Source organism: Ochotona curzoniae, unplaced genomic scaffold (genome assembly GCF_017591425.1).
Source record: "Ochotona curzoniae isolate NIBS_2020 unplaced genomic scaffold, NIBS_Ocur_1.0 contig_2321, whole genome shotgun sequence".
Classification (NCBI taxonomy): Eukaryota; Metazoa; Chordata; class Mammalia; order Lagomorpha; family Ochotonidae; genus Ochotona; species Ochotona curzoniae.
In genome coordinates, this window is record NW_024465421.1 from 13,086,601 (window position 1) to 13,106,217 (window position 19,617).

Genomic DNA, 19,617 nt, shown 5'->3' on the forward strand with positions numbered 1-19,617 from the left:
CCGCGGCGCTGAGTGCTCGTCCGTCTTGGGAGTGAGCCTGGCGCCTCCAGGACCACCGCCTCCTGGGGGCGGGACTGGGGGCGGGACTAGGGGCGGGGCTGGACACCGAAACTGCCCCACGCCCGCTCCAAGCACCTGCTCGTCTTGCCTGCTTTACTCCTAGTTGCAATATTGAAAGGCAAAGGACCCGTAGGACCTTGCTGGCGTGAAACGGGCCGCGTTTTCCATGGGGAACGAATGCTGAGGCCATGCGTGCCGGGCCCCTTCCTAAAACGTCAAGAAACTGCTCCCTCGCTGCACATTCACCGTCAGCCTACCTCCTCCCATCCTCCGCTTTTTTTTCCCTCCTTCCTCTCGTCTGTCCATCCTTCTGTGGGTTCTTCCATTCACCCTTTTCCCAGAGCAACCATTCTTCCATTTATTATTTTACTAAATCTTTTGGCCATTCATCCACCAGTCCATTCATCTGTCCTTCCACCCATCTTTGCATATATCTGTTCAAATGTCCACTCATTTATCGACTGTATTTTCAAAAAAGATTTCTATTTATTTCTATTGGAAAGTCATATATACAGAGAGAAAGGTCTTTCATCCATTGCTTCACTCCCCAAATGGCCACAATGGACGGAGCTGCGCTGATTCGAAGCCAGGAGTTTCCTCTGGGTCTCCCACGTGGGTGCAGGGTCCCGAGGCTTTGGGCCATCCTCTACTGCTTTCCCAGGCCACAAGCAGGGAGCTGGATGGGAAGTGGAGCAGCCGGGACATGAACCGGTACCCTTATGGGATCCCAGCACATGCATGGTAAGAATTTAGCCATTCAGCCATGGTGCCAGGCCCTCTACAGTGCTTATTTTGCTCACTTTAAAAAATTTGAGGTTATCCATTGATTTGAAGGTCTTTATATACATGATACAGTCATTTCTTGTATACACAGTGGACTGGGCCCTGACAAACCTGTTTGACTTTAACGTGCTCTCTCAAGTGTTTGCCCTGGATTGGGTTTGGCTTAGCTGAGCAGGGGTTGGGTGGAGGAGAGGCTCATTTGCTTGTGCTCTGCGATGAGGCTGAAGTTGAGCCTGCCTCTGCCAGGGGGTCGGGGGCAGAGACAAGCACAGAGGGCATGAGGGCAGGACTATCCCCCCATCTGGCTTGTTTGCTGGCCTCCCACAACTCAGCCTGAGGCTCGGGGTTTCTTGGCATCTGCCATGCTGATGGTGAGGCTGGGAACTTACACATGGCGAGGGCACCAGTATCACTGCTGGACAGCACATGGTCAAGGAAAAGATCCACAGACTGAGCAAGAAATGGAGAGGTGGCATGCCAGATACAGTGAGAATGTCAGGAGGCTGGGAGAGGAGGCTCTCGGCTCTGTCCAGAAACCCCCAGCTCCAGAAGGGCCCTGTACCATCTCCATTCTGCAGCTGATGTCATTTGAGTTGTGCCTTGATGGGTGAGCAACAGTTACCAGGCAGCAGGTGCAAGAAGGATGTTCCAGATGCAGGGCTTCCCAGTGAGTGGCAAACTCGAGGGGTCAGAGTGTAGGGCCTGCTCAGCTGGGGACAGGGAAGGTGAGTTAGGGTCCACCTGAGCATGGCTTCATGATAACAACAACCAAAGCTTTTCCTTCTTCTGTCCTGGGGCAGGAATCGGGCTTCCCGGGGACAATCCTGTTGGAGTCACAGATTGCCATGTCATCTCGCCTTCAGGGCTAAGATGTGCTCAGGGAGAGGTTCTCCATAGCTCGGCCTTTTCTGTTTATAGGAATCCTCATTTCCAACCCTTCCCTTAAGGTAGGACTTCCCCCAGAATGCAGCATGCTGCCCAGCCCTCACCAGGAACTCAGCACAGGGGGAGTCAGCCCCTTTCCCCCTACCTGAGAACACTTCTCTAACAAGCAGTGACCTTGGCTTCTGGGTTGTTTTTCTTCTGGAGTTGTGACCTGTTGGGTAGATGAGGAATATTTCTGGGATTGTTGGGTAGGAGTGGGACAGGTGCTCTCAGCCTCTGGTCTGGCTGTGCCAGAGTCACAGGGCAGGGTGGGCAGGCGGCTAGGAGGGCGAACCTGAAGGACTGGGCCTGCCGGAGGAAGCTTCTGGCCTTGGTGATCTCCTGGGCCAACCTTCTCAAATCATCTCCTTCAAAGAGTGGCAATGGGGGATCCTTGAAAACAGGAAATCAGCATGAAGTTCTATCCCTTTGAACATCATTGGAGGGGACTTGAAAAAGAATCCCCAAAATATTACAGGTGGAGAATATCAAAGCTAATTCAATGTGGCCTCTCACCCAGGCCAAGAAATTCCGGGGGAAGCCCACTACCGATTTGGGCAGTTGTTCTGTAAATGGAACACTTTGAAATATTTGGCAGCGTATGAAGGAGACTGGCAAAACCAAGATGGTCTTTGAACTTTAATGAACCTGGCACCTGTCTAGGCCCAGTAAGCAGGTGCTGGGCAGGTGTTTGGCACAGGTGTTAATCCGCACCTTGGGGTGCCTGCATCCCATACCATAGTGCCTGGTTATCATCCTGGCTCCACTTCCCATCCAGCTTCCTGGGAAGGCAGCAGATGATGGCTCAAATACTTGGGTAATCTGAGTCCAGGGGCCACTCATATGGGAGACCTGGATGGAATTCCTGGCTGCTGACTTTGGCCTGGCCCAATCCTGTCTGTTGTAGGCTTTTGGGAAGTGAGTCAACCGATGAAATATTGCTCTTTGTCTCTCTCAAATAAAATTATAGGGAAAAAACCTACAGAAGTATATATATATGTTCTCTGTGTGTGTGTGTGTGTGTGTGTGTGTGTGTGTGTGTGTGTGTACTACTATTCAGTAAAAGCTCTAGATTTGGGGCTAAGCATTGTGGCACAGTAGGCTAAGCTTCTATCTATGGTGCTGACATCCCATATGGATGTTGGTTTGAGTCCCAGCTGTTCCACTTCCAATCCAGCTCCCTACTTGTGGCCTGGAAAAGCAGCAGAGGGTGGCTCAAGTCCTTGGGCTCCCACAGCCATGTGGGAAACCTGGAAGAGTCTCTAGGCTCCTGGTTTCAGCTCAGTTCACCTCTGGTCACTGCTGCCATTTGGGGAGTGAACCAGTGAATGGAAGATATCTCTGTCTGTCTCTCATTTTCTTTATAATTCTACCTCTCAAATGAAAATTAAATAAGTCTTATAAAAGAAAACCTCTTAATTTCTTTCTTCATTTGTTCCAGTAGAATTGAGACTCATGGATACACTTATGTCTTAGGTAAACAAGCAACATTCCAGAGCCTAGCTTGAACGCATGAATTCACATTAAAGGGATGAGGCTGGAGGCTGCTCTGCGCCTTGAAAGTAGGGGGAGCCCATTCTAAGTGCAGAAACCCATCCAAAAATCTGAGAGGATAAGATGTCAAACGAGCCCTTTCCTGATGCCAAGGTTTGCTGCATCACAAAGGCACTTGGGTGAATTATTTAGTACCTTTACTAACACGTTTGGTTGTCTTTGTTATATGTGCAATATTGTCCCTGAGGGTCACTTGAACAACACAGGGATGTAGGGCCACGCAGGCGTCCACATTGATGCCATACACTTGGAAATGAACCTTTATCCTCTGAAAAGACAAGCGGGCTTCTGCTTCGTTGTCTGACTTGATAAATCAATGCTATCATTGGCAGTGCTGCCTACACAGGTAACAACCTGTGCATAATTTTTCTATCATGTTGGGGAAGGACCACCAGAACCTATGACTTGACTAGATTAATTATGTGACAGACAGCTTATGGCTACTGGGTGCCCTGCTTAGCAGACAGCTTGAATGTCTGTCTCAGTGAATGGAAGGCAGGAAGGCGACAATATACAGGAAGTAAACCACTACAGCGAAGGCTGTTGTGGGCCCTGGCTTTACCACATTCCCATGTTCTCTGAGCAGGTATATTCCAGAACCTCATTGAGCCTATTTGTATATAACATCTCTCCCATTCTGTTGCTCCCCCTCTCTCTGTTACTCTACCTTTCAAATATTTAAAATAAGTACATGTTTCAAAAAATAATTATCAGAGAGGGCCCAGTGCAGTAGCCTAGCAGCTAAAGTCCTCGCCTTGAATGTGCCGGGATCTCATATGGGCGCTGGTTCTAATCCCAGTGGCTCCGCTTCCCATCCAGCCCCCTGCTTGTGACCTGGGAAAGCAGTGGAGGATGGCCCAAAGCCTTGTAACCCTGAATCCGCATGGGAGACCTGGAAGAGGCTCCTGCCTCCTGGCTTCGGATCAGTGCAGCTCCAGCCATTGTGGCCGCTCAGGGAGTGAATCAACAGATGGGAGATCTTCCTCTCTGTTTCACCTCTTCTCTATATATCTGACTTTCCAATAAAAAAAAAAAGTAAATCTTTAAAAAAAGGAATTGTCAGAGGATTCAGACACTGTACATAAAACAACACGTTTTCACATGGATGTAAACTGGTCCATTATTGTTAACTGACATCTCAGATCCTTCTTCTGTCCCAGCTTAGCAGAGTCACAGGCAAATGTTGCTCCTTGTCGTGGGCACTTGGTCTCTCAGGAGATGCAGAGAGCCTCTCAGTTGGAAGGAGAACCCTTCCCCCTCGCCCCCCAAGCACCTCCCAGAGCTGTTCCGCAGGGCCCACACACAGCAGCCTTGTGGCCTACCTGATCCTCGATGAAGCCTTTGATGAGCGGGCCTTGCATTGCCTTCAGCGTGTCTTCTCCGACCGGGCAGTGGTAGCGCCCGCCAGTGAAGGCCGCCATTTTTCTGAGGAACTCCACGGCCGCTCTAGGGTGAAGGGACAGAGAGCCTGGGGGAGGTCTCCTAGGCCCCCTTAGCCCCTGAGGAATGCTAGTCTATGGGCGTAAGAGAAATCGCCATGGCCATTGGCTGTGGCTTGCGCCACTGAGACTGTTGTCACTACCACCAAGTCCACTTTTGTGATGACTTCACAGGCCATGGCTGCTTACCTTGAGGTAAGAGTCACGGATTTATCCTAGATGCCCACTCAAGACCCACATCTGCCCACCACTTTTCTAGACCTCTGTCCAATGCCAACCGTGTGTTAGAGCTGTAAGAGACAACAGGATGACCTTACCCAGTTCATGGCTGAGATGAGGAAATAAAATGTGTGCCTAGGGCATCAGGCTTTCCCTGAGTAGGCAGTGGAGTCTCGCTCGTCTGACGTTCGCCCTTGGATCAGGATAGTTTACAGAAGTAGCCATGATGATACTTTCAGCCCTGAGCGTGCTCTCCATTTACTGGTCACAAATGTGTTCCCAAGAGTCACCAGAAGCAAGATTAGAAGGTGACTGTGAGAGTCAGCACCAACACTGCTCCAGGCCGCAAAGTCAGAGGAGCATCCCATCTGGGATTAAGTTCAAGGTGCAAAGAAGGACTTTTTACTTGGTGGGGTCACACCTGCCTGGGCCTTGCAGGCAGTCTATCTCTTAATTCTCAACCCACAAGACTAGGGCCCAGGGCAGGGCAGTGGGTAGGGGTTCACTGTCTATGTGAGTCCCTCGGTGGGGCAAGCAGCCTAGGCCTGCCCTCAGCCCTGTGGTCACAGGGAAAGAACTGCATTCAGTCCTGACTCCTTCTTGCTCACCGGTCCGTGCAGTTCAAGGACACGGTGTGCACTCTCACGTCCCTTTCTTCTCTGAGCCTTTGGACCGCACTGAGGACGAGGCTGCGGCTGGTGTCCGGCTTCCCATCGGTCAGGAGGTACAGTCCTTGCACACCATGGAAACTGAAGGCTTTCTGAAAGAGTATGGGAAGCTTGTCACGAGGGGTCTCACAGAGATGAGCAGATGCCAACTCCCTGAGCAGGTGGTCCCTGCTGTCCCCCAAGCAACATGCATCTGATGGGATGCCCCTAAACTGTGGTCTACTTCCTAGCTGGTTAGCCCCAAGCAAGTGGCTTAATCTCTGTGTGTCTTCATCTATAAAAGGAGAGCATTCAAAATTTCTTTCTCATTGGGTCATTGGGAAGAACAAATGAAGTATCAATCTGTAGGTCCTATACTCTGTGCAATTCGGGTACAGGGCATGCCGGCTATAGGATCAGTTCAGTGGGGGCACTTGCCAGTAATGCTTGCAAGACTGAGGTACTCCCCTGAGCTTGTAGTTGGGTCACCCACTGCATGGCCTTGTGACACATGGCATCTGTGGTATCCACCAGGCTGTCCTGCCATGACTGAAGACCCTCTGCAAAGCTGAGCAGGTTAAAACTGGGGAGAAAGGGACAGGGGAGATGGGACTGGTTAGAACAGATCAGTTCAGCAGAGCTGCGGATGAAGCGCAAGTTAAAATGCTGCTTGCGATGATGCCAGCATCCAAGACTGGAGTGCTGTTTTGAGTCCTGGCTGCTCTGCTTCTAATCTATCTCCCTGCTAATGTGCCCGGGAAATGGCCCAACTATTGGGATGGAGTTCCTGGCTTCTGGCTTTGCCCTGGCCCAGCCCTGGCTGTTAGCATTTGGGGAGTGAATTAGAGAACAAAAAATCTCTCCTTTTTCTCTGTCACTACACCTTTCAAATGTATACATACACTTAAAAAAAAAAAAAAGGCTACACATTGGTGATTGTAGGTGAAGATGAAAACAATTTAAATCCCAGCTCAGACATGGCTTAGGTTATGTGACCTTAAGCAAATTACTTACACTAAATTCTAGTTGCTTTTTAAAAATAAATTCTCCCTCCTCATTTAAAAAAAGTAATTTATTTATTTATTTGAAATGCACAGCGAGAGAGAGGGAGAGAGAGAGGGAGAGAGAGAGAGAAAGAATTTCCCATCTACTGGTTCACTCCCAAATGGCTCCCATTGCTGGAGCTGGGCAAGTCTCATGCCAGGAGCCAGGATGAAAATAAAATAAAATAAATCCTTGCTTTCTTTTTCTTTCTTTCTTTCTTTCTTTCTTTCTTTCTTTCTTTCTTTCTTTCTTTCTTTCTTTCTTTCTTTCTTTCTTTCTCTTTCTTTCTTTCTTTCTTCCTTCCTTCCTTTCTTTCTTTCTTTCTTTCTTTCTTTCTTTCTTTCTTTCTTTCTTTCTTTTCTTTCTTTCCTTTCTTTTCTATTTTTCTCTCTTTCCTTTTCTTTCTTTCTTTCTTTCTTTTAAGGATTTATTTTATTTTCATTGGAAAGTCAGATATATAGAGAGGAGGAGACACAGAGAGGAAAATCTTCGTGCTGGAACTGAGCTGATCTGAATCCAGCAGCCAGGAACTTCCTCTAGGTCTCCCATGCGGGTGCAGGTTCCCAAAGCTTTGGGCCATCCCTGACTGCTTTCCCAGGCCACAAGGAGGGAGCTGGATGGGAAGCGGGGCTGCTGGAATTAGAACCAGTGCCTATATGGTATCCTGGTGCATGCAAGGCGAGGGCTTTAGCTGCTAGGCTACTGCACCAGGTCCAGGAGTTTCTTTTGGATCTCCTATGTGGGAGCAGGGGTCCAAGGACTTCAGTCACCTTCCACTGCTTTCCCAGGCCATTAGCAGGGAGCTGGATTAGAAGTGGAGCAGCTGGGACTTGAACCTTTACCTGTATGGAATGTCATTGCTGCAGGTGGCAGCTTGACTCACTCTGCCACAGCAGTAGTCTTGCTAGTTTCCTTTTCTGTAAAATGATAATAATAAATGCAATTCCTCACGGGGTCATTGTGAGGACTGAAAAAAATCATGCATGTAGAAGTCTTGGCACTTAGGGAGTGCTCTGTAAATGCTTACACATTAAGGCAAGAATGAATCCTAGTCTAGGACTGGGGTCTCTTGCAGTCCTAGTAGGCAGACAGAACAAACAACCCAGCCACCCACCCAGCTTTAAAAAATCAAATTCAACTGCAGGCCGCAGTTCAGGGCCACACGGTGATTCCTTCATCTTGTTTACAATTGTCTCTGGGCCTGAGGCGCATGGTTAGGAACCACCACCTGTTTGTAGCCGAGCAGAATGTGGTGTGCTTTCTTGCTTGCACAGGATGTTCAGAAAAGCAACCCAGGCAGCTCCAGCTCTGGCAAACACGAGGAGGGAGGGAAGGCTTGGGAAGCCCCCCAGGAATGGCCCCTTTCCTCCCACAGCCCTGCTGCCCACCTGTCACACTGCTTCCGCAGCTGCTCCCAAATCAGCAGAATCAGCTCTGTCTTCACCTGCTGCAGGTGTGGGCCCATGGACCCCGAGGTGTCCAGCAGAATGCACACTTTGCTCTCCAGGATGGCACCGAACAGTCGGCGGCTCCCTGCTCCGGACGGGCGGGGACAGGAGAGGAGTGAGCAGGATGTCTCCTCCTGGGTGACTTCTTTCACTGTATCTCTCAAATGCAAAGTCTTGCAATGCCTGCGGCCAACCTGCCCACTGTTACACGGTAGGTCAGTACCTCAAAGTCGAGCCACTCAGTGGTCTGGGCTTTGGGAGATTAAGGTTTATCTCTGGTTTCCTGTGCTGACTTGCACATGTTCTACAACCTTTCAGGGCTTGAGTTTCCTCAGCTTTGCAGGTAAATGATTGGGTTTAATAGTGTACCAGAATTTGGGGTGGCTGGGAAGATGTCAGACAGCACTCTGGTGAACAGAAATCAGCTGAGCATGCGCTGAGTGAATAAGTGAGGGTCCCTGTCCTGGTGTAGCTCAATGTCAGGCAAGGAAGATGGGTGCTAGTGAATGGTGACAACTCTGTTGAAGCTTGTGACAGCAGAATGCTACAGAAGCACATAATGGGGAGAACTGAAACTCTTTGGGGGTTCTGTGGTTCATTTTCCGTCTCCCTGCCATGCACTAGGCCCTCTTCCCTCTTGCCACAGTGACCGTATCAGCTGTATCTGTGAGTCTCTTTAGTAAACATCCACTTCCTCCTAGATGCTGTGTCACGAGTTCAGAGGCCACCTCAGGTTTGGTCTTCTGCCCTCTCCTGCAGCACCTCATATCCTTTCTATTGAATCACAAATGAGTGAGTGACTGAAGTCTCCTGGGTACACTGGAGATGACTGATGGCTTTTGGGGATGATAGACAGGAGACTCATCCTACAAAAGTAGGTGACTGAGAAGGGTGAACTGGGAATGGGGACAGCTTGACATCTCTTTGCCCCACCTCAGCCTCTGGCTGGACTGCACCTGCAGCCTGCTGCCTGTCCAGAGGCTTTGGGAAGCAACGGTTGCTGCTGCACTGTAACGCCCAAGGGCTGTTTGTCACAGACTCTGCTGCAGAAGCTGGAACATGGTGAATTTGCACAGGGCCCCTAGGGGTACATATGAGGCCATTCCTTCCTCCAATCTTCCTCCTATATCAGGAGACTGCCATGCCCTAAGCCTAAATCCCCTCCCATTAGTTTCTGAGTTTCCGCTGGCCTCCTGGACTTGATGCTGCAGACCATCTCTCAGTCCCCAGCCCATCTTCCTCTGGGACACGGGCCTGGCTCTCCCCAGCCAGCTCTACCCACTCACTGAGGAGAGGACTTCTTCATCACCATGGCCCAGTGTGAGGGGGACTTTGTCAGTGTTGAAGAGCGCCTCCTGGGAGTGACTCCTCTGTTGCTCATGGGATAGCTTTGCAGAGCTGTCTGTGACTCTGGGGCAGCTAGGCGCAGGCTCCACCTCTCTGTCATCCAGCACCTCACTTGACCTCAGAAGTCACTCGGGACCTGGGTGCCACCTGACCTGACACTTTGTGAGGGTCTGGCCTTGAAAGGACTAGCCCTGGAGTTCCTTTGTGCCCCCTCTCCACCCTCCAGGGCAGCAGGCAGGCTCACCAGACAGCAGCCACTGCAGCCTCTGCACGTAGCGCCTCATCAGCTTTTCCAGGCATGAGATGTATTCCTCCATTTCCCTGAGCGTCCACTGGATGTGTCTCACCACCCCCTGGAAGGATGCAAACGGAGGCACCCCTTCAGTTAGTGATTTCTCTGAATCCCATCACCCCAAGGCAGTTGATCCACTGGGGCTAACAATTCCTCAAGCATCTGTAAAGCTTTGCTCATTTAAGAGCTTGTTTTAATCAAACTACTAGACTTATGGTTCTATGAAGGAGCAGGAGAATAAGGATGATGGTTTTGTGACAAGTGCAGTTACTGCAGTAACAGCAATAGCAGCAAAAGCCCTACATAATATCTTAAAAAATGTTTTAAGAGTTTTTTAAAAAATTTTAAAAGCAGAGTTAGAGAGAGAAAATAGATCTTCCATTGCCAGTTCATTCCCCAAATGGTTACAATAGCCAGGGTTGGGCCAGGCTAAAGCCAGGAGTATGTTCTGGGTCTACACATGAGTCCAGGGGTCCAAGCACTTGGGCCATTCTCCGCTGCTTTCCCAGGTACACTAACAGGAACTGCATCGTAAGTGGAGTAACTGGGAATTGAATCAGTGCCCATACTGGGACTGCAGTTGAAGCCTTAATCCCATGCCACAATGCTGGTCCCAATACCTCTAAAATTTAAGAACAGAACACCATTACTGGTTAGATGAGAAATCTATAAATTCCAAACTGAAAGATGACCTTGGACGGAAGTGGTACAGCAGGGTAAATGACCCTACATTCTTTCTCAGAAATAATTTTGTATTTTGAGGCTATTTTTAAGTTTTCTCTGACATAGATGACGTAGTTGCAAAAAGGGCAAGGAGGGCTCAAAATGATTCGATTTTCATTTTGTGCTAAATTTGCATGTTCCAGTGCTGAAAATGAAAGATCATGAACTCAAGAGTCAGCCAACAGAGAACCTCTCTCCTGCCTCTTCTGCTGTGATTCCCATTTGCTGCCCTCCTGACAGAACCACCACTGGGGCTGTGGCTTGGAGCTCCCAGCACAGACAGCCGCTGCTGCCCTGGGTTCTCAGGAGTGGTCCTGACCTTGCAGAAGAAGGATCTCAAGCCCTCTGAGGACTTGACTTTCTCTCCAACAGGACACCAAAGGTTGCCCCATTGTGGGGGTGGGGTTCTCAAAAGCAGGAAGAAAAGTCGTGGGGCCACCCACTGCTCTCCGCTGGTTGCAGCTGAGAAGGGAGTTGGAGACAAAAGCAATAAAAATTGTGCATGTGTGGTGGGGAGGGGGAGGTAGGTGTTTGACCCAGTGTTTAAAATGCTATTGGGGTCACCTGCATCCCTATCAGAGAGCGTGACTAAGCACTGAGTGACAGTCCTCCACTGCTGACCCAGCTTCCTGCTGGTGCACACAGCAGGCAACAGTTCAAGTACTTGGGTCCCTGTCATCCTGGTGAGAGATCTGACCCAGCTCTTGTTGTGGACACTGGGAGAACGCATTGCAGACAGGAGAGCAGCGTCTCTCTACCTTTCAAGTTACATGGAAAGAAAAGTTTAAAAAGTTTGAAATCCTGACTTACTTTGATTTCCACGCTGGGGAAGATGTGGCAGCTGCAGTATTTGGTTGAGGCCGACCCCCGTGCTGACTTTTGATGAGCACAGTTGGGACCGATGTGTCTGGAGATTTCCATCTTCAGTTTTTTCAGTCCATAGTTTGCTACCCACTTTAGAACAAAGGAAAGAACTTTTATCTTAGGTAACTTGGGTTTAATTGAATGATTCTCTGACTCATCTAGTAAAGTCTCCTATTGGATATGTGGGTTTTCTAGGCCCTCATGGAGCATGCGTTCCTTCCCCTAGAGTAGAAGAGGAATGCATAATGGATACAGGGACCAACATTTGGAGAGGCCCTCCTAGTCCTTTTTCTAGTAGACACTGTTGCTTCTTCAATATCCACTTCAAACTGTCCCAGGGAATTCCCGTGGAAATTCCTCACTGGTCTAAAGGTCAAACATTAGGAAGAAAGATGCATCTTTCAGATGTAAACAATAGGGAGGGGTACTTGTTGCAACCAAAAAGCTCGAACACCCTCTAAATATTGTATGCAAAATATGTTCCAATTAATCTTCATATCTTCATTTTACAAATAAGAATATTGAGATTGAATACAAATAAGTGATTTGGCTGGGATTTGGCAGCTACAAATTCTGAATTTTGGTTTTCTTAACTCTCATCCCACTGGCCATATACGCATTCTTATCAGTTTTGTGCTCATTTTTCCAAGTATACCCACTCAGTGGGAAGTAATGATTGCCAGAAGAAATCATTTCCTAGGGCACATGTGGACAATTTAGTACCTCTTGGCTTGAACACACCACATCCTTTCTGGGCAACTCCACTGAAGCAGTGTTAATCCTTCTCAGATTCTTAGCTAGAGGGTACTTTCTGTACACTGAGCCTAGGAGAAACACATCAAAGTCAATGCAAGCTCCCTTCTTCCCTGCCACCATGCCACGTTTCAGGTCATTTTCTCCGCCAATCAAAATATCAATTGTGAAGTCCCTTAAGTGCAGATTGCTGAGAGAAAAGGAGACTGCCAGGTGGATGAGGAGAAGGCCTGGTCTGGGCTGCCCTCTTCCACGGGGCAACACACTGTTGCTGGGATTTGTCCCAGTTCACAGCCATCAATCAACCTGGCCTAGAGGACCCCTACCTGCATTCTGAAGAGCCTCAGGATGAAGGAAATGGCCCCTTGCAGACAGAACCCCAGGGCCCACAGACCTAATGGGTTTCTTGAACATCAAGACTTGGCATGCACAGTTCCCTGGCTGCTAAGGCAGGTTTATTTCTAAAGCACTGCTGGAACCGCATGTCTTGAGCCAGTTAGTAGGGGATGCCTGATGTGGGCCTGATGCCCTTTCAGTTCCTACTGGGCGAGACGGCCGTCCTAACACTGTGTAGCCCCAACTTACCGACATTATTCCCTGTTTCTGTATAGAAGAGTGAAACAGCGGTCTCTGCACCCATTGCTTTGGTTTTCCTTCGCCATTTGGTTGTCCTTTCTTTCACTGGCTGGGCTGCAGTAAGAAAACATGTGGCTGACTTATTAAATGGAGTAGCCTTTTGGATTCCTGAGATACATCTGTCCAGCCTGCCTTACCAATGTCTCAATTTCAGCTATGATTCACCCTGTGGAAATAGATGGCGTGGAGGTACCTCTTGCCCACACCTCTGGTCCCCAGGCCTCACTTGGGTCCTGATGGGGCATGTGTGAAAGCTCCTGCCCTCAGGTTACAGAGGTAGAGAAATGCAGAGCAATGATTCCACTCTGGTCTGGATGACCTTAGAACTCTACTCTGAGCCCACTTTACTGTCTTTGATGTGAGAAACAAAACCTGCAGTTTTAGGGTTAGCTGAGGAATGCTCTGACATAACTGTTTGGCATGCTACCCATAGCTCCCCTAGGGTTCCTTTGCCAGTAAAATGGGAAGCTAAAAAAAGTGCCTACTACGTGAGGTTGACTGTTACAGACCTCATGAGAAAACGGATTTAAAGTGAAGCTCAGTCAGGGTGAGCACTCGGTGCAGCAGTTAAGACAGCTGCACTCCATGTTGGAGTACTTGGGTTTGAGGCCTGGCTCTGCTCCTCATGCCAGCTTCTTGCTAACGTGTGCAAGGCAGTTACAGTGATGGCTTAAGTAGTTGGATTCCTGTTGCCAGTGTAGGAGGTTTGGACTGAGTTCCTGGCTCCTGGGTTTAGCCTGGCCCACCCTTGACCATGAAAGTGAGCCAGCAGATGGGTGATGGTTCTCTGTGTGTTTCTGCCTCTTAAATAAAGAGAAAGGTAATCTGGGTCTGGTGCAGTAGCCTAGTGGCTAAAGTCCTCTCCTTGCATGCACACGGATCCCATAAAGGTGCCGGTTCATATACCGGCTGTTCCACTTGCAGGCATCCTATCCAGTGTCTTACCCTTGAAGCCAAATGTCCACGTCAAGATTACCTTTCTCTTTATTTATTGGACCCTGCTTCTTATGCTTGCATCAGTGAACAGCTTGAGCCAGTGGCATCTTTTTCTATATATACTTATTTTTATTGGAAAGACAGATATACAAAGAGAAGGAGTCTCCCCCGCGGGTGCAGGGTCCCAAGGTTTTGGGCCATCCTTGACTGCTTTCCCAGGCCACAGGCAGGGAGCTGGATGGTAAGCGGGGTCTCTGGTGTTCGAAGCAGTGCCCTTATGAGATCCTATACAAGGTAAGGACTTTAGCAGGCAGGCTACTGTGCCTGGCCCAGGGTATGCATTTTCTATGAACTTTTTATGAACTCTTGTAAATGGGATGATCTGAGAAAACAGGCTGCCAGACAATGGACCATTTTAGTCACCATCATCCACTTAGGTCTCAGCTGCGCCCGTGCCATCCTTGCACCGCCACCACCCCTTCCTGCCAACCACAGCTATACTTCTTACCTGGGGAAATGCTCACACTGTTACTGTGTGGATGCCATTTCAGAGCTCTCACCGAGGGACTCTTCTCTTTGTCAGGACCATCCTGCATGTTCTAGAAAATAGCCCATCTTTCTCATCAGAGGTCTGTTCTCTCAGCAGGGGCAGTACCTCAGTCAGCCCAATCTAAATGTGCCCATCAGGAACACTCTCGGTGGGGAAGAGAATCCTACTCCACTTACCCCCCACCCTTCCCTTCCCCACCGGATATGCTTGGCCCATCTTTGGCAGCAGACTTAGAAGGGATTCTGGATTTTGAGGAGAAAAAGCATGGATAAATACCTGTGCATGCTTGTGTGGTACATGTGCGTGTAGTGTGCAAGAATGCATGCAAAAGAAAGTGCTACAATGGTTGCAGGGATTTGCTCAAACTTTCTCCATCCCTTAGCCTGCCCCTCGTTCTATTAGACTGGGATTTCTGGGCCTCCAGGGTGACAAGTAATCACTCAAGGTAATTTCTGTGCCCCACTGGGTGCCTAAGTTTTAAGGCAGGAGCATGGTAAGAGATAAAATCAACATGGTCCCTGTGCCAGCTGGGGACACCCCTAGGTGAGCTGTTGTGAAACAGGCCTGGAGTCTGCTGCCCCAGGGTGCCTGCAGCTGTCCCAGGACATTCTGTTTAGAGGCCACTGTGCAGCAGAGGAAGCTTCACACCAAATCAGCAGAGGAACCCCTGAGGCCCAAGAGGCAGATCCTGGGATTCCACAGTTTGTCTCTCAGAACATGGGAGGGTGACAGAAACTGACATGCCTGGGTCAGCTTCCATCACCTGGCAGAATCTCTAAACAAAAGCAGTGCTGGGGCACTGGCATTGTAGCATGGTGGGTAAAGCTACTGCCTGCAGTGCTGTCATCACATTATGGGCACCAGTTTGACTTCTGGCTACTCCACTTTAAACCCAACTTTGTGTTAATGTGCCTGGGAGGGAAAAGAAGGGTGGCCTCAGTACTGGGTTTCCTGTATCGATGCAGAAGACCCGAAAGAGGCCCCTAGCTCCAGCTTTCTGGCTCAACTGAGGCTGTTGTGGCCATTTGAAGAATAGACTGATGGATGGAAGATCTCTCTCTCTTTCTGATTCTGCCTTTCAACTAACTAACTCAATCTGAGAGCGAGCGAGAAAGCAGTTCCCATGTGCACAGAATCCCTTAAATGTGGTCCTGAGTGCAAATGGTGAGCACTCTGTGATGAGCTACTTATTCTGAATGGGGACTGGGTTCTCGGCTCTCTTGGTGAGTTTATTGCTGACGAACTCACAGGGTCCCTCGCCTCGCTGCTCATGAGCACTGCTGGGACATGGCAGAGTGATTCCCTCTAGGGACCTCTTTTGAGTGCCCCTGTAGGGCTATTCCTTCAAGTGAGGTAGATTTGCCAGCTCGTGAATAGGCATCAGTTCCCAGCAGGCACAGGCCCACCCTCAATTCCTGAGACCCCTGCTAGGTCTTGGGCCGCAGCAACAGCAAGATGAGCCATCAGACGTAACAGTGGGTGCTAGATCCACGCAGTTCTTAGTGCAGGGCAAGAAACAGAGCAGGACAAGCCAGGACAGCCACAGGCAGGATAGTAGGGAGCTAGGAAGTAGGTTGCCTAGACAAGTACCCCTCCCTCTGACTATGGCAGGAGACATTCATGAGACACTGGCCCCTGCCCTATCCCTGTAGATGCTAGGGCCTGAGGACCTAGGTCAAACCATTTAAACATCTAGGAAAGACCAAGAGACAAACTGGAGAGAGAAGCCTTTGCATGTTGTTGGGGCTGGGAGTCAAACCATTCTGGGTGCTGCAGGGGCCGTGGCCTTGGGCTGACAGCATTTCTTGGGCTGGCTTCCTTGCTTGGGTGTCTTGGGCTTCTCCTTTGGGAGGGCTGCACTTTCCAGCTCCTTTCTTGAGTGGTTCTTCAAGGAGGCCACTAAGAGGGCACACTGCAAAGGGGATTGGAAGGTTAGCTGTGCTCCTGGCCACTGAGGATAGACAGATACTACACCACAGCAGAGGGAGCCCTGGTCTCCCCTGGAACTCCCTTCTATGCCTTGCATGCAGCCTGGTGGGCTGAAGTGCTGTGGACCAATCCTATTAACATTAGTAAGTAACCTGTATGGAGGCCCTGAGGGAACTGGGCAGTAGGCCGGTTAATGGCCAGGTAAGGTGCCATTTTGTAGAAGAAGAAATCAAAGCTCTGTGCATTTGAGGTTCTTGCCCAAGGCCAGAATATGCTGTTGCGCTCGGCTCATTTTGCTACATATTTGTCAAATGCTTTAAAGATTTTACATTAAATTAAAACCCTAGAAGATACCAGTCAAGTGGAAATCAGCATCACAGAAAAAAGGGTGGATTAAGCCAGTGTTGACTGTAAACCCTTTGTGACCAAGTCCATCAGATGAGGGCATGGTGTGACCTGAGGAGATGGGATTTTCAAACGCACTGAATGGAGACCTGTCTGGGAGGAAGGGGTCCAGGGGAGCTGGAGACCCTCCATGGAGATGCAGCCCTGTCCTCCCCAAAGTGCACAATCTTGTTGGAGAGATGAGTCCTGCAGAGTATGCTAATTAACATGTGAGTCAGGCTCCATCACAGACTCCTCTCCTGCCTTAACCATGGTCCCCAATACGCTTTCTGTCCATCGCATTGTTGGACTATCCTACATGTCTGTCTCCAGTTCATACTGGTTTTTACCTGCCCACAGAACACCTTCCCTTGTTACCTCACAGTCCCTACACACTTCATCTTTGTCCTAGACCCCCTTTTGTATAGCACAGTCCCTTCACCCCCAGGATGGGCTCCTCCTATTTCCAGCAGTACCATTGTCCTCCAGAGACACTTGCAAGGACCTTGGGAATTACTGTGGATGTCTCCTCCTTCAGTCTGCACGTTTAGTCACAAGTCAGTGCATCCTTAAATAGTCTCAGGTCTATTCCCTGGTTTTGTTGCTCCTGACATGACCTGGCCTCTGTCTACCTCTCTAATCATATCTTGTGTTTCGTGGGCCATGAGTAATAGGGAGCAAGCCTTGGGAGATCTGAAAGGGCAATGGCAGACAGAGTTTGGAAGCGAGCTTAATGAGTTCCAAGTACTTGAAGGAGGCCAGAGAGTGCAGTGTGGGGACTGAAAACCAAGATCTTACAGGGAACACTCATGCTTCATCAGAAACCTTGGGATTAGGACAGCAGGCTCAAAGCTGATGTGGGATGAGCTGTGTCTCTAAAAACATAAGCTGAAGTCTGAACTTCTGTCATCTGTGACTGTGACCTAACTTAAAACAGGGTCTTTGTAGATGTAATTAACATGTAAATTGAGGTCATACTGAAGTAGAGTGCAGCCTTTATTATATATTTATTTAATCCAAGATGCAGAAAGAGATATAGACCAGCGACTTCCTCCCCAAATGCCCACAAGCATTTGAGGTTGGGCCAAGCTGCAGCCAGCTGCTGGCGATTCATGTTAGGTCTCCCACATGGGTGGCAGGGACCCAAGTATTTGAGCTGTCTCCTGCTGCCTCCCTGGATGCATATTACCAGGAATCTGGAATTGGGAGCAGAATTGGGACGGGAACCCACACACTCTGATATGGGATATGGACACCTCAACTGGCATCATAACCACTGAACCAAACTCCAGCCTCTAGTCTAATCTGACTGATGTCCTTGTGAGACAAGAGACACAGTCACATAAAGACAGAAGCAGAGATGGGAGTCCCATGGCCACAAGCTAAAGAACAAAGAACACCTGGGGTTGGTCAGTGACCAGCACTCCCTCCTGGACCAAACTTCAGTCAGGTTCCTCTGAGCCATCTTCTTGGCTTTCTGAGCCTAACTTTAGCCAAGAATCCTTCTAAGACATTGTAGTGAGACCCTCCCATCATTGGAATCCTACCAAGTTCTTCATTCCCTATCCTCGATATTTAGGTTCTTCGCTAGTTGGTAATAGGAATCTCTCTAACCTTGAAAATCATATCAGGTTCATCTTGGTGATTTTTCATCCTCAGATTATGCACACTGACTATAAATTCCAAACTATCTCTGCTGTTATTTGGAGTTTAATCCCTCTTGTCCTTTACAATAATTTTAAATAAAAATCCTCTTCACCAATTTTGACAAGCATCTAAGCAACTGAAAACAACAACACGAGCCGTCATTGAGCAAGCATGGATTTTGCTAAAGCCGTCAGAGGGAGTGTGATTTGGGCTCTGCTGGCACCTTGAATCCAGACTTCTAGCCTCGGGAAGTGTGAGAGGAGGAATGTTTCCGTGTTCAGCCATCTGGTTTGTGGTACTTCGTTATGGCAGCCCTGGGAAGGGAATACAGAAGCCAGCACAGTAACCTAGCTCACACCAAAGGCATACCTTTTGGGAATAGTTGAGAGCCTTTTCCACTTCAGATACGATGGAGTTGATGTCATCACTCTCATAAATGCCTGGGAACAAAGCACACTGTGAGCATGAGAAAGGCGTTGTGGATCCCGAGTTGTGGCCTCACCTGGATGTATTAGTGCCATGCAGGGGAGACTTGAACCCAAGGAGGTGGGGTAGGGCCTTGATGGGTTGAGCCGAACAGGTACAATGGGGCTGACCTTGGGACCCAGTATCCTGACACTCACCCACAAGAAGAGCAGATTAGGCATAAAGATGTGTGTGGTGAACACTGCAATCACATTTAGCAGGGCAGGGAGTATAACAGTTACTTTGGGATGCCTGGGTTCGACTCCTAGTTCCTCTACTTAACTACCTGTGTGCTTTGGGGCTGTTTCTCAGCTTCCTTATCTATAAAAGGGGGAGAATGGTCACCTCCCTCCTGGGTGATTGTGAAGGACAAAAATTGTAACGGATGAAGAATGCGTACAACTGTGTCTGGCACAAAATAGCTGCTTTGTGCCTATTTGCTCTTATTAGTAATGATCAACAATGTCTATGCCCAGTACTTCACATGGAAAGAAAGATCTGGGAAGCAAACATCCAGAACTGCAGCCCCAGTTGGGTCCCAGTGTGCCCACTGGCACATCATGTCTCCAGGAGTGACCTCCTCTGGGAGTCAGGCAGGCTGGAGAGCAACGTGTTCCAGCCTGTACCAGTGTGCTGTAACCATGGTTTGCTTTACATGTTTCTAAAACTCATTTACTTTTTATTTAAAAAAGAAAATCTGTGTCATTCTTGACAAGAAAAAGCCAGTATTTTCTAAGCTTTGTTAACACAATCTATCACAATCTAAAACCAAGCAGCTTTGTGCTCCATCTACATCTAGCTCGTGGGCCACCTCCCAGACACTACCCTCTGGGAGACACTAGAGAATCTTTAAGATGCCTTCAGAGTTAACATTCTAAGACACCTTTAAGGGTTTATGCTTTAAAACTTTTTATTTCTTTAAAGATTTATTTATTTTTATTGAAAAGGCAGATATACAGAGAGAAGGGGAGTC

The 19,617-nt window shown here is 48.9% G+C and overlaps 1 protein-coding gene across 2 annotated transcripts in view; it reads right to left on the bottom strand.

The window, feature by feature from the left end:
* Positions 1 to 1,887: 1,887 nt before the first annotated feature.
* VWA3A (von Willebrand factor A domain containing 3A) overlaps positions 1,888 to 19,617 on the bottom strand; it is a 45,514-nt gene continuing 27,784 nt past the window's right edge. Inside the window, exons 20-32 of one of the 2 annotated variants that reach the window (XM_040973221.1) lie at positions 18,549 to 18,619; positions 15,979 to 16,131; positions 14,178 to 14,268; positions 12,683 to 12,787; positions 12,068 to 12,168; positions 11,291 to 11,434; positions 9,710 to 9,818; positions 8,059 to 8,203; positions 6,065 to 6,209; positions 5,588 to 5,739; positions 4,644 to 4,767; positions 2,063 to 2,160; positions 1,888 to 1,939 (exon numbers count right to left, since the gene is read on the bottom strand). In XM_040973221.1, the coding sequence (XP_040829155.1) occupies positions 1,888 to 1,939; positions 2,063 to 2,160; positions 4,644 to 4,767; positions 5,588 to 5,739; positions 6,065 to 6,209; positions 8,059 to 8,203; positions 9,710 to 9,818; positions 11,291 to 11,434; positions 12,068 to 12,168; positions 12,683 to 12,787; positions 14,178 to 14,268; positions 15,979 to 16,131; positions 18,549 to 18,619 (1,490 nt within the window). Of the gene's footprint in view, positions 1,940 to 2,062; positions 2,161 to 4,643; positions 4,768 to 5,587; positions 5,740 to 6,064; positions 6,210 to 8,058; positions 8,204 to 9,709; positions 9,819 to 11,290; positions 11,435 to 12,067; positions 12,169 to 12,682; positions 12,809 to 14,177; positions 14,269 to 15,978; positions 16,132 to 18,548; positions 18,620 to 19,617 lie in introns of both variants that reach the window. The other variant, XM_040973220.1, reaches the window with a different exon arrangement.